General features: G+C 41.4%; 1 protein-coding gene across 2 annotated transcripts; it reads right to left on the reverse strand.

Moving 5' to 3' along the window:
- Positions 1 to 7,664: 7,664 nt before the first annotated feature.
- tent5ab (terminal nucleotidyltransferase 5Ab) lies at positions 7,665 to 13,413 on the reverse strand. 2 transcript variants are annotated; one of them, XM_079802926.1, is made up of 4 exons: positions 13,329 to 13,389; positions 12,955 to 13,214; positions 12,379 to 12,720; positions 8,303 to 11,123 (listed from the first exon to the last, which is right to left on the reverse strand). In XM_079802926.1, exons 3-4 carry the CDS (start codon positions 12,646 to 12,648, stop codon positions 10,341 to 10,343), a joined length of 1,053 nt encoding a protein of 350 aa, XP_079659052.1. In that variant the 5' UTR covers positions 12,649 to 12,720; positions 12,955 to 13,214; positions 13,329 to 13,389; the 3' UTR covers positions 8,303 to 10,340. The 2 variants fall into 2 exon arrangements, with proteins under 2 accessions (XP_079659051.1, XP_079659052.1); XM_079802925.1 differs by having other exon boundaries at positions 7,665 to 11,123; positions 12,379 to 13,214; positions 13,329 to 13,413.
- Between the last annotated feature and the right edge of the window lie 1,186 nt (positions 13,414 to 14,599).

Consider the following 14,599-nt stretch of genomic DNA (forward strand, 5'->3'; position numbering starts at 1 on the left):
CATCCATCCATCCATCCATCCATCCATCCATCCATCCATCCATCCATCCATCCATCCACCCCCTGGCTGTCCATCCATCCATCTGTCTGTCTGTCTGTCTGTCTGTCTATCTATCTATCCCCGGCTATCCATCCACACTCTAAAAAAAAAGGCTCGTAATCATAGGGGAACCTTTTTTAGTGCTATATAGCACCAATTTTGGTGCTTCAGTGGTTCTTCAGCGGTTCTTCAGAGGTGCTATATAGCACCTTAGTCAAAGAACCGGTGAAGAACCTCTGAAGAACCGGTGAAGAACCTCTGAAGAACCGCTGAAGAACCACTGAAGCACCAAAAATGGTGCTATATAGCACTAAAAAAGGTTCCCCTATGATTACGAGCCAAGAACTATTTTTGGTGCCATATAGAACCTTTTTTTTTTTTAGAGTGCATCCATCTATCTATCCACCCCCTGGCTGTCCATCCATCCATCCATCCATCCATCCATCCATCCATCCATCCATCCATCCATCCATCCATCCGTCTGTCTTTCTTTTCATTCATCTTTAAAATGGTATTAAAAACTTTAACATTTTTGGTGCATTTAAAGGGGTAGTTTCCCCCAAAATGTAAATTCTGTCATCATTTACTCAGCCTGTCATTTCATATTTCATATACTTTCACTCTTCTGGAGATAACTTTGTGTGAGAAACAGACAAAAAAGATCTTGGAAAATATTATTTAAAAGATACTGATTAATTGGCTTTTCTGAAGACTTTGAAAGTAGCACATGAGTCAAATAGACTGCTTCTATAATATATTTATAATATTTTAATCATGCTTTTTGTCATATTTGGAGGTGATAGGTCACTATTCACATTCCTTATACAGGTTTGGAACGACATGAGGGTGAATGAATGACAGAATTTTCATTTTTGGATGAACTGCCCCTTTAAGTCACATTTAAACGGTGTGAATGTCATTGCATTAGATTACAAAACATGAAGCCAAGTGTCATTGGCAAACAAATGTTTCTAGATCTTTTTCAGAACTGCACTCTTTGGAGCCATTTTTGCAATTCCTTTTAACCGACTAACTGCTTATGTGAAATGTTTTGCTTAAAAAGTGCATTCAAATGCCAAATGATTTGATATTTCTAATCCAATGACATTCATAAAGTTTAGAATATGGCTTAAATGTCCAAATACTTTCTGGGCCACTGTATATTCATTACCACACTGTAGTTGCCAGTGATCTTTTTCTGGCCTATCGGTGATCCGTCTCAGTGGATAGGTGCACCGTAAGGCCAGATGAATGTCGGTTTAAGTAATTCTGTGAAGTTTATCTTTGACACCACACATAATCCTTGAATAAATCAGTCTTGGGGATACAAGTAAGGTCTTTTCTGAGGAGCGAGGTGAAGATTTGTGACGTATCTCAGCCGTTTTAGGGTACTCTCCATCGCCGTTTCCTGCCCAGCTGCTCCAGATGTTCCTCTCCTCCATCAAAGGCCTGCACATCTGCAGCATTAAGGAGAAAGACTCCAGCTCTACGGATAGGATCGGAAAAAATTGTTACAGAGCAGCTGCAGCAGTAGACGTCTGTTCTGGAGTTATGGAGACTAATATATCACTGCCGAGGATGCAAACAGACAGAGTTATAGATCTATACTCATACACTCAGTGAAGGACGTTTCAAAAGGAGGATAATTCAGGTATTCACACATGTAATTAAGTCATTAATGTCTCAGAAATGTTAGTTTAGAGAACTATCCATCTGTTTGTATACAGTTAGGTGTGTGTGTGTGTGTGTGTGTGTGTGTATATATACCGATCAGGCATAACATTATGACCGGTGAAGAATAACACTGATTGTCTCTCGTTCTATCTATCGTTCCATCCATCCATCGTTATTCTATCATGCTATCTACCATACCATCCATCTTTGTCTTTTCAGATGTATTTTCTATAGATTCATCAAGAATGCTTCTTTGATAACCCTGAGTCAAATTATTATTTTGATCCCTCTGCAGGCTCCCATAATGACATTCTCAGACGGGAATATGGCTGTGCGCGGAGGAGCTGTGGATTTTGCCAGATTTGCACTCGGCTTGTCCCGTTTATCAGCAGATTTATAGATGGTGTTGAAAAGCCCCCTCATTCCTAAGCAGAAGTCGGGCCAGTCACCATAATACTTTCATCTCACATTACTCCGCCACGGTGTCTGCTGCCACAGATGCCCACCCGCTGCGTAGGCAAGTACATGGACCCGTGTTATTATTAAGAAGGAGGAAAATGCCAGTCAATGTGGCACTGAATATTACTTTCAGCATGCACTAACAACTAGCTACCCGAATGTCATCTCTCGCTTCTTTTTCAAGGCCTTCATTTGCCTGTGTTTATATTGCCTGGTCAGCTTTAACATTAATGTTTTGTTGAAAACGTCTGCTTGTTTGGGTGTCCTCGAAGGCTGCAGTTACAGCACATTTAGTAGAGACGTGAGATTAGCGTTTGGAGATTAATAATATTTGCATAACTATCATAAAAAAAGTCATTTTTTCCTTTTGGACGGGATGTTTGAATGACAGCGAAAGTTTTTGGAGCTTTAAACTGTAGATTGCATTATCGCTGCTGGCTCGAGCGTTTATGATTCTGTGAAACCCTACTCCCCCTCCTTTTTTTCCGATCTCTCACTATCGCCCTCAGACAAACAGTGATATCCTCGTCTGGAATATTCTTCATTGGTCTGATGAGAATCCAACCGACAAGATCCGTAAAGAGTCAGAGGTCATTGTCTCACGCAGGGAGATATCCAAACAACAGCTCCGTTAGAAAGAGGGGGAACCAGAGGACATACACTCAAAAACAATGCCAGCATCTGTAGTTCATGGACAGATCGTTTTTCTGAAAACAGGACTTTGGAAATTGCTATAAATGGATGTGTACAAAACAGAACAGTCAAGTAAACATGTCGTAATACAAGAAGATATGTCACAGTTTGGCCAGAAGCATACAGTAACGTTCTTGCGTTATTGTGGTGGTGTCAAACCTCAGTTATATGTGGTGATCAAATATCATTCAAATATCATTAAAAGAATATATATTATAAGATCTAGTCAAATATATAAGTTAGCCTGGTTCACTTAGTGAAATAACTGCATCATCTTGCTGCAAAAAGCATCTTTCACCACTAAGTGCTGCAGGAATGAGTCCTAAAAGCCATAAATAAGTCTGCACTTCCAGTTCCATCGTCCTGAAGTCAATGGGTTTTTGGAATGGGGAGCACAAGATATTTTCAAGTTTTATTCTATGACAAATACATCAGTAAAAACCCACTTATGATTTTCTTAAAGGGTAACTAAACCCTAAACCAACTTTTTTTAGTTAATGATCTGTAATACTGGGGCTTTATTAATGCTGTTTATTGATTCAAGTAAATGTTTTGACATTTGAGTATAAAGTGTTTTAATTCTATAAAATATGGTGTAAAACCGCCAAAGTGCTGCCCTCTTAAGGTTGAACGGTGGCTACTGCAGTTGAATTTTCCTATTGGACGTTGTGGTACATCGTGACGTAGGATGGTACCTCCAACAGCTCACTATCCGCGCCCCTGGCACGAGCTCACCACGCCCTCAGAAATATTTTCCCCAATCACATGATGAGAACGGCTTCACTCCAGTATGAACTGTCATGTTACATGAAGTAGAAACATTATGAATGAAACTGACTTGAGACTTGCTTTAACATTGTAATGAAGACAATACTGTTAAATAATGCAGTTGTCAGTACACGTCAGGCTTTTCTTGCGATATTATTGCCGCCTGTCATGTATACAGATCATTTTCATACATGAGACGCGCTTTCAAACCCTGACACGCAAGTGGTTGCCGCGGTAATGAACAACAATACTGTAACGTGCTGGCGTATATAGTCTAACTTATTTGAGGAAATCTGTTTATAATAGGCTTTTAGGTCTGAACTTATTGGTCCTGCGCTGCTTATTGATTCAGTTAATTTGAAAGAAAATACATTGTATGTATATCAGGTATCTGATCTATTTTTAGTGGCATTCAGTGTAAGGATTTGACTGTTCATAGATTAGGTCAGTTCTCTTGCGCTACTGCTTCGCTAGCATCGTCGAGTTAGCATCGGGAGTTAACACAGTTTGAGCCAGCGGCTCGCATTGATAAGGCTCTGGGTCTGTGTCTACAGACAATTCACCCTCCTCCACTTCAGGTGAAGGTAAGAGAATGACCGCTCTGTTGCAGAGCTGGCGTCACTCCAGTCATTCTCCATCTTTGCGACTCGCGAGTCAGACAGCTGTCAATCAATCCGTCACTGCGGGTCTCAGGTGCACGCCCTCCACTCAGCTCCGCCCTCAGTTCATCCCCTCTGTCTCCACTGGGCTCTGCCCACTTTTCCAGCATTTTTCAAAAATTGCCAGTGGGTGGAGTTAAGCTCTGAGCAGGGGTTTAGTTACCCTTTAAGCTTTTACGTGTTTGGAAAAAGGTCAGGTAGGCTACATTAAACATTATCAGCCAAACAGATAAACAGATGTTGTGTTTATAATCATTCTCTTGCAAACAATTATAACTCAAACTTTCCAATTTATAGATTTTAAATAAAGACAAATTGTTGTCGGAGGCTTATGCAACCGGTGCTACTCAACCCGCTCCAAGCAGGATTCGGACTGGGGTCTCTGGCGTGGGAGGCGTGGGCTCTAACCCTTGTTAGGGTTAAGACCACAGCCTCTAGAGCACCTCTCGAGGGCAGGAGAGTGAGGTTTACATGCACAGCTCTTACCAGCCTACGTCCGTTAATCTCAACCTCACTCTCATTCGGGTCACGGCACCAAATGTAACCGGTCCTATTCGACCCACTCCTAGTGGGATTCGAACTGAGGTCTCCGGCATGGGAGGTGGGCTGCTAATAAGGCTAAAAGACCACAGCCGCTAGTGCACCTCATGAGATCAGGGGAGTGAGGTTTACACGCACAGCTCTTACTGGCCTAAGTCCGTCATACTCACACCCCTAAACCACACTTCCATCCGGGTCACGGCACCAAATGTAGCCCCTCTGGTTCTACTCACACCATTCCGAGTGGGATTTGAACCGGGTCACCAGCGTGGTAGGCGGGCGCACTAACAAGGACGCTAAAGACAGCAGCAACTCGACCCAAACTCTCCAAACCGGGTTCGAAATAGGGTCTCTGGCGTGGGAGTCAGGCACACTAACAAGGACGCTAAAGACCACAGCCGCTAACATCAGCCGCTAGTATGCCTCTTGAGGCCAGGGAAGTGAGGTTTACACACTCAGCTCTTACTAGCTGGCCTCCATTACACTTAGTGATAGTGATGTTGAAGAGTTATGCAACCGTGGTGTAGTTCGACTTTAGCTTTTTACTTCTGGCTTTTGCATTTAAGCATCAGTTTTCATAAAAGTTGTGTTCACATGTCAAGACTGTCTTGACAAACAAATTCTTACGATTCTTACATAAAAAATTCTTATGATGTAAGAATCATAAACTTTTGTTGATCACAGAGCTTATTTTCTGCAATAATCAAAAAGCCAATTAGGAAATCCAGAACCAGGGTTATGCTAATGTCCTACTTGGCCTACAAAAATATGTAAACCCTGCAGCCCAGTTGTTGAGGGCAATTCGAAAGTAACTATATGTTCTGACTGAACAAAACTTGCAAGCATATTACTAATATTTCATTGTGTTATTGCAGATCGTTTAAGCAGTGTCCACATTTTTTTCTAGCGTTCAAAATTGACATGCTAAATGGCACAATCTAAATTGTTAGTAATAATAAAAATGTAGAATTTTTGTTGAATGTAGACAAATTAAATAAACTAGTGAGAAAAGAGTTTAAGTCCACAGGGCCAAAATTGCTATTTAATGAAGAAATTCTATGTATATTTGAGAACCCATTTCGTAACATACCCTATGACATCTGGACTGAACCTGAAGAAAGTTCTAGGCTAAGATGCTTTCAAAAACTGGAGCAAAATCATTTCTGTAAGCAATCAATCAAACATCTCTTTTTTGGCATTCACGAGTTTTAAAGACATTTAACAATATTTATTGGGCCTTGTAATTCTTACAGATGGATTTGATTTAAATCAGTTTATCTGTTGCAGTTTTGCGAAGCAGCTGAAGTATTTTTCCACGGCTCATTCAGGTTGCACTGCATCATTTTTGTCACAAGGAGGCACTCTAGATAGAACAAAGACAGACGTGGGACTGTTGGTTTCAATTCTCTCAAAATAGCCCATGAAGTGCCAGTTCATAGTCTTGGGAAGGGAACGCTTAGCACGAGGAACTGCATACAAATGGTAGAAATGAATAAGTAAAAACAGATTAATTAGCATGTCACATGGTTAGCTTGAGGCTAGGTCAGTGGGCGAATTGTGCAAGATTGCAGCTTAGTAGAGCAAGCTTTTGTTTGCTCTTTCTCAAGGCATGAAAAAGAGGTGAACTGGGGAAAGAAAGAACCATTTTCATTCTCATTCTTTTTCTTACTGTTTTTCTTCATCTCGACAAAATTCAGGGGACACTGACCCAACAATCTAATTTGATGGTAAGGGCGGGAACGCTCACCCTGGTGTATGTGTTACAGTACAATACTCATAAACCCAAAGGCTGTAACAACCCTAGACTGTTGAGCACATGGCTATTAAGCATTTAATCAGATTAGGGAAGATGGGTTAATATCCCTCTCATGGAGCGCTAAATATAGTATATTTGAAATGGCTCTTAACGAGAGGATAACATTAGCCCTGCCCCCCGTTCGTTAACACGCCCTCAGACCCAATTATTCATCCAGTCAGACCCGGAGGGCAAGCTAAATTAGCGCACGTATGCCAAAAGTGGGAGCTAAACTATTAAAGGATCTATTAATGTGGGTGTTAGCTGAGTTAGCTCCCATTGGCACATAGTTATAGGCTAACATGCACTGTTTGCGTTCAAGCATTTTAGCAGAAACCAAACAACCTTGTCATTGCTTGCACCATACTTTTACCATTTATGCTACAGGAACTCTGTTGGCAACAGTGAGCAACATTTGTTTGACAAATGACTCATCATTAACCTTTTTTGGGGGCATATTTTTCTTTATAAGAGTGCAGAATTTTACCTTCCAACAAAAGCAGAGGGAATATTATTACTTTGTCTTCCAAGGTCATGCCATGACAAAAAGTCTAAATATTAAATATCTAATAATAAATTGATTTGCATTGCATTGTCTAGTTTAAACCAGCCTAAGTAACTCTCCTAAAATTCCTTTTCAATTCCAATTTGAGTTTGAATTGAAACATAATGCAGAATAGCAATTTGACAATACTAACTTTTTGTGCACCAGGGTGGAAGAACACATAATTTCCCACAATGAATTATCTGTGTTGACGTTCCAGTTCAACTTCTTATGGAGTGTGGCCAATTCAACACTTGTGAATTCAAAGGGAGTACTTAACTCTATTTAACTCTGAATTTTGCAAAACCCTGAGACCGGTTGAATATCAGCAAGCCAACTTAGGCTGATTTAATCTGTATTTGGTCTCACCGCCAGGCCTCCTAACGGATATATAGACAGTGAGAGGAAGTTGAAAAGAAAGTGTGAGAGACTCAACCAAATCAAAAGGTAGAAAATCTACACATCCGAAAATTTTCGGAAAATAATTTTTTTTAGAATTTTTATTTTCCGGGAAGAAAATAACTGAGGGACAGGTGGAGCGATATCCAGTCTACGCCAACAAGGCGCAGGCTACAATAAATCTACTTGCACTGTGTGCTGCTTAGACAACAGTTAAAGGTCTGTTGAGAGACATGCAGCTGCCAAAGTATATTAAACACACAAGATTATTTGGAGAAATCGTTTAACAGGTAGATTGGTGCATCCTTTAGCCAACAGTGATGTACTCTTAACAGACTCGCCATCTGCTACTGTAAGCATAAGAGACTAACAGTTCAGTATTGTAGCAATGCAACAAGAAATGATGGGTTTTAATGTGGTGCATTTGCAAGTGTTGCAAGTGTTGCAGAATCTCAATGTTTTTAACACAGTTACATGCTGGAATGATCATCGTATACCGGCATTGATTTCCATGCTAGTCAATTTTTGTCCAATGTATTAAGTGCTAGTGTTGGTCTAGCATGATTTCACCCTGCAAAAAAATCTCAAATGCACTGTAGTGCTTTCTCAATATCTTGCTGTCTATTGGTTTTGTTAAAACCACACAACAGGAAGTGATCGGGCCAACAAGAAATTAGGGTCAAATAGTAACCAACAATTGCTAACAAACATCACTGAGTCAATGTATTTTTTAAAATCACCATTTAATGAGTCATTCATGTTTGCAAATACGTGATGCGTTGCATGAGTTCAGAATTTCACGTTTAATTTAGAAGATAAGACACACATACACAGAGACATTCACACTTGTGTGGGCATCCAACCGTAATGACTCGATATAAAAATGTACACCAACGCTTGTTGAGAATTTGCTGCGCTAATGCTCGGCGGGGTTTGACAACAGTACTCTTCACAGCATTAGAGTAAGGTCCTGAACGAGACCTTTCCACAAACACCACAATGTACAAAAATAGAAGAATCAGTAGAAAAATAAGAGATATGATGATATGTGATTTAGCGCATGGGAGGAAAGTGTTTATCTCTGTATGATCAGTTAGGGCGAATTTATCCATGAGTACAAGCGGCAATCTCAGGCCCTGTGCCAACTGGGTCCCAATTTTGGATTCTGAAGGGTCATGATGCACCCCTTTTGGCGAGTCTGCACCTTTGGACTACTACCCAGACAGTCTATGCAGCATTGCATCAGCAAAGTGTAGACTCTGAGGAGGACCGCAAGGGCTTATGGAGTGCATTTGGGACAAGGCTTTAACATATATCAGAGCTCTGTGATGCAAACTTTATGGAATGATTCAAATGGGGTTCCAACAGCATATAGATGCTCTTGCGTCAAGTATTGTTGCTTCACAATCTCGAGGAATATCTTTGGTATATGTTGTACTTCCCTTAAATGTGTTTCTGCTTCTCACTGCTGTATCTCTGCTGGTCTTAATCCCCCAGGTTATGCAGGTCAGATGTGTCAAAGGTATAATCTCTGGATTTGGTGGCCGTGTGATAATTAGGCCTGCAGAAAGACGCCAGGTAACCTGGATGTAACAACAACAACTTTCATTAATTCTCTTCCTGTTCAGCCTCGACCTGTTTTACCTCTCTGCCTTAGATGTAATGGCATTGCCCTGGACATTTTAATCTGAGCTAAGCCAGCGCTGAGCCAACAGTATATTGAGGTCAGTTTAGATGAGACAAGAAGCTGTGAAAAACTCATACATACGTGCCTCGGATGGAAATACGGCTCTTATGCAACACTTTTATATAGGCCCCCTAATTCTCACTATTGTGGTACCAAATGAATACATTAACCCCCTGTTTCACAGACAAGGCTTAAGCCTAGTCCCAGACTAAAGTGCATGTTTGAGATGAAAGCAACTTGCACTGACCTGTCTTAAAATATGTCAGTGCCATTGTTTTGTCTCAAGATGTACATCGGTAATGTTTGTAAAAGCCACTTAAATGCCCTAATTGAACAAAGGCCTAATCCTGGATTAATCTAAGCCTTGTCTGTGAAACCGGGCCTATGAGAAATACGAAGGTGTTGCAACTATTAGTCGGAAGTTCATGATCAAGTGGCTTTCAAAATTCATCACCTATGTACAATTTTACACAACCAACAGTTGTTATGTGACTCCGAAAAGATGTCTCCAAAAAGGGTCATTCACAGAGTTTAAGGCACTTAATTGATAATGTGTTTTGGGTATCTACGAGAATATCCTTGGCTTGAGAAAAGCGTCTGTTGATTTCAGTTCTTTATGTCTGATAGTATGAGTAATGAGCATAAAAAAAGTCCCTTGCTAAACTCTCCGCCCTTTCGACACAATATGCAGGATCTCTTTGATTCTTCAAGTATGTCTATGACACACATACGTACACACACACACAAAAAAAGACAGTCCCTTTTGTGTCTGTGTTACTCGGATGCTCTTCATAATGTCTCCATGGTGTTTCCTCTCAGCCAGTGTTGTGCTTCCGTAGGCCTGGCTCTTAGCCATGGAAGGCCTAGGTAGAAAGTGCTGCCAGATGGGAACAAATCCAAGTTACCTCACTCTCCTTCTCTTTCTCCCATCAGGCGTGCTCGTAGCTTCTCCTTGCAGAGAGCTGGCAACAGCCAAATGGGAAAGTCTTGGGTTTTCCTCACATTGTTGAGCACACAAATTCAGACATCTCAACTGGTCTCATTGGGAGAGTGCTCTTGGACAAGATGTGAGTTAACAGTCGGTCAGTTGCAGGGCAACCATGGCGAGAATGTATGGGTGGGTTGGCAGGTGTAGACTGGCTGCACCTGAGCAATGTAGTAATTGCTAAAGTTGCCGTCTGCAATGTATGGTGCAGGCTGGTAAAAGCATGTGACGTTAGCCACATTGGGAATTACATTCTGCTCTGCCAGCACACGCACTGCCAACATGGTGATGAGGCTCAGAGTCTGTCGCCTTTCATGTCCCATCAAGCATACTGTACTTTCATTGACGACACTATGTAGGGTGGTCAGGTAATCGTACTTCCGGTCCTCTAGTCCCACAAAGTGATTCTGCAGATAGGACTCGAGCTTGCGCCTTTGTTCGGCCACATCCGAGAAGTCGATGAAGAACCGGGAGCACATGTAGCGTTCGAGAAGCTTCATCTCGGCTTCCGAAGCGGCACGGAAACCTCGGACCAACAGGTGGCAGTACTTCAGCAAGCCGCCGCCCCGGATCTCTTCCGGATTTCGCGTGCAGATCTGTTTCCGTTGCAGGTGGTCCAAGGCTACGCCGAAGTCTCCGTAAACGCTCTCTCCCACAATGGAGGGGTGGAACGTCTCAGCCATGGGGTTCTCGGAGCACTCGTAGAAGAGGAGGAGGGAGTCCAGGCGGATCTGGAAAGAGTCAACGCTGAATTCAAACTGTCGCCGCAGGGAATCCACGAACTTCAATTCGACGTTCTTCCCGCTGTTGTTGGAGAGGGAGATTAGACTCCAACGGTCTGAATCATTACACACTTTCACCATCTTCTGCACGTAAGCCTCCTGAGGAAAGAGAAAGAACGGTTGGGATGAGGACAGTGTTATCCTGAAATAGTCCAATATAATCATTTGTTTCATTGATGTGGGTGCAAAGACGACACGTTTAAGCAGACAAATAAATAATTCTCGAAATCCTTGCCCAAAGTTGTGTGCAGGAAAAGGTAAATATCTACAATAAGCATTTTGTCAATAGTAGAAGACCTCAGATGCATAATTGTGACATTGTACAGTCACTTTGCATATCCAGTAAAGACATTACATTGCCATAGCTATAAATTGTATCAGCCTAATTTGCATACATAAAAACGCTGTGTGCTTTTGCATACAGTAGAGAGAGTTGAAAGCGGATCCATCATATATTGGTTTAGAGAAATCCTCTTTGTAGTAGAAACCAATGTTTTTACTACCAGTGCCCTTATCTTATTGCAGCTTAAATCTAATACACACTCTCTAGGGCATGTCTAGGTCCAGTCAATGTCAAATTATGGCATGTCATGCACTTCCCCTTTACTTAACACATGAAACATATGGAATTATATCAGTTACTAAGTAGTCATTTAGCTGAATCTCTCTTATCCAAAGTGACTGTGGCTACACTTAAATTAAGGACAGTCCTGATGGAGTAACCTAAGGTTAAGTGCCTTGCTCAGGGTGCAGTGGCGATGATGAATCAACCCCTGCAAGGTTTCAATTACTAGCTAGGATTTTTAGCTACCTTGCTTAAAAAAAACATACCGTGTTTAAAGGGATAGTTCACCCTAAAATTTTAATTCTGTCATCATTTACTCACCCTCAAGTTGTTCCAAGTTTGTATGAATTTCTTTCTTCTGCTGAACACAAAAGATGATATCTTGAAGAATATGGGGAACTGAACATTTGATAAACTCCATTGACTTCCATAAAAGGGAAAAAGAAATACTATGGAAGTCAATAGTGTCCATCAACTTTTTAGTTCCCCATTTCTTCAAAATATCTTCTTTTGTGTTCAGCAGAAGAAAGAAATGTATCCAGGTTTGGAACAACTTGAAGGTGAGTAAATGATGACAGAATTTTAATTTGGGGGTGAACTATTTCAGGTTCATAGGTTTAGCTGGTCTGCCAGTCTGACCAGCTGAAAAGTGCCCAAAACCCCTGTAAAACCAGCAAATACACACACACACAAAACCAGTTTGGGCTGGTTTAAGTTAAGCAGGAAACTGGTTTACAATACAATTAAAACAAATGAAAGTAGCAAATAATACGCTCACTAAACGCTTACCTTTAATGTCAGTGGAGTAATTTTCTCTTTATTCACGCCTTCGGGCAGAAAATCCAGGAGGGAGTCGAGAACGATATCCTTGACTGTCTGAAACGCCACTTCTCCCTTCAGATCCGCGCAAAATATGAGATCCAGGTCCTTGTAGCCCAAACCGCTGTCCTCGTGGAGAACGTGACTGGCCGCGGAACCGTTCAACCGGACCTCCCGGACGTGAATCTTGCGCTCTTCCATGCGACACCGCACCACTTTGACGATATCCCGAGGTTTCATCTCCAAAGTGGGGAAGTTCCATTTGCCGTGAATCGGAATGGATTCGGTAAGGATGACATCCAGACGCTTCACCTGCTCCCAGTTAAGCACACTCAAATTACTCAGATTATCTTCCATGGCGAGTGATTAGAGATCGGGTTGTTATTGAGTCATAGGATGAGGTCTGTATTTTTATATGGATTTGGCCATGTCCAACGAAACAATAAAGGACAATGTTATAATTTCATTAATTTATTCTAGAGAAGAGTCAGTCAGGTGAGAGTTTATATGCACGTCTATGCATTCGTGTTGCATGCTGTGCCTCACCACTGTGCGTAAAAGCTCGCCAGATGTCCCGTTTGCGCACAGCGCTGAAGTTCGTTGCGAAGGCGGTGGACGCGGGTTCTCACGGCTCTCGTGGGGCCGTGAGAATCAGAACGATTGCTGCATGATTGCGATGAGTTTTCAGGTCGGACAAAAAAAAGGGCACGCCTTTCCAAAAACACGAATATCAAATGGCAAAAAAACCTGTCCCTCTCCTCAGTTAAAGTGAAAGCTGGACGCTTTGAGCCTTGACATGTTTTATTCTGTAAAAAATAAACGTAGACATCAACAAGTTGAAAGTTCTATTAAAACATAAAGTGCGCAGTGAATGAATATAGATGCACATAATCAATAATATGTGTGAACGGATTACCTACCTGTGCGATCACATTGTCAGCTAAACTGCTGGTTGTTCATGTCATCTCGGTTGCACACAGTGAGGATGCATAGAGATTAACCCGTAAACTAAAGCAGGAGTGACGGTGAATTTGAGTGACAGCTGCGCACACCAATCCAGACACGCGCTCCTCACCTACAATATTACACACAGTTATACCCATTTACGAGCTTTAAAGAATACATGAATGTTTATAATAAAGTATAGCTGAATAATTTTTGCTAAAGTTTTTATTTGTATTGATTTTATTCTATTTCTGTATCCCAAAGAATCGAATGTATTTGGTATCTGACTAAAAATGCATTAGTGTCAAGGAATAGTTGATAGTATAGCCTAGCCTATAATAAATGAAACAATTACAATTTACTACCAAAAAAACCCCTCCTGCCTTTATAGATAGCAGTGAATGTCAATGCTGCCCTCTAGAGAAAGTCATCAGGTCTGAAACTTGAGCTGTACCTTTAGGCGAGTAAAGAGAACTATATTTTAGGAACAAATTTGCAAGAAAAAGTTACTGTATCTGAAAAAGGGGCTGTAGAGACTGTAATGTTCTTTATTTGCTTCTCAAAGTGCTGCATGTTTTATTTTAGGGTTTAGGTGTGAGTGTTTGGGTCTGTTCTAATTATAATGATCTTTATTTAAGGGCAAATTAAATGTGAACCCTGAACACAAACAGACTCATGGGGCCTCGTGTCACAGTGGAGACCGAAATCGAGGTCCCCACGAAGAAACATGCTTATAAATCATACAGAATCAGTTTTTTTGAAAATGTAAAAATGCTGAAAGTTTTGTGTGATGGGTAGGTTTAGGGGTAGGGTTGGTGAAAGGGGATATAATACACAGTTTGGACATTATAAAAAACATTACGTCTATGGAGAGTCCCCACAAGGATAGTGAACCTGATGTGTGTGTGTGTGTGTGTGTGTGTGTGTGTGGGGTGTGTGTGTGGTGTGTGTGTGTGATAGAAAGACACTAGCTGGTAACTGTGTGTGTTGGTATGTGTATAAATGACTGAGCGTAATGTCAGGTCAGGCTAGATGTCACCCAGAATCTATCAGGGGGAGCGGACCTGCGTCACAGCGGTAACAGCCAATAAAGCAGGATTATTCTAGATTACCCCCTACACCACTCTTGGACGCACATTTGAATGTGTGAGTGTGTGTAGAGAGGGAGAGAAGGCAAAACGTGTGTTTAGTGCTTGAATCTGAACAGTATGAATTTACTCTAATTGCACGATGCATGAAAAAGAAA

The sequence above is a fragment of the Gobio gobio genome (genome assembly GCF_949357685.1).
Source record: "Gobio gobio genome assembly, chromosome: 21".
NCBI classification, from domain to species: Eukaryota; Metazoa; Chordata; class Actinopteri; order Cypriniformes; family Gobionidae; genus Gobio; species Gobio gobio.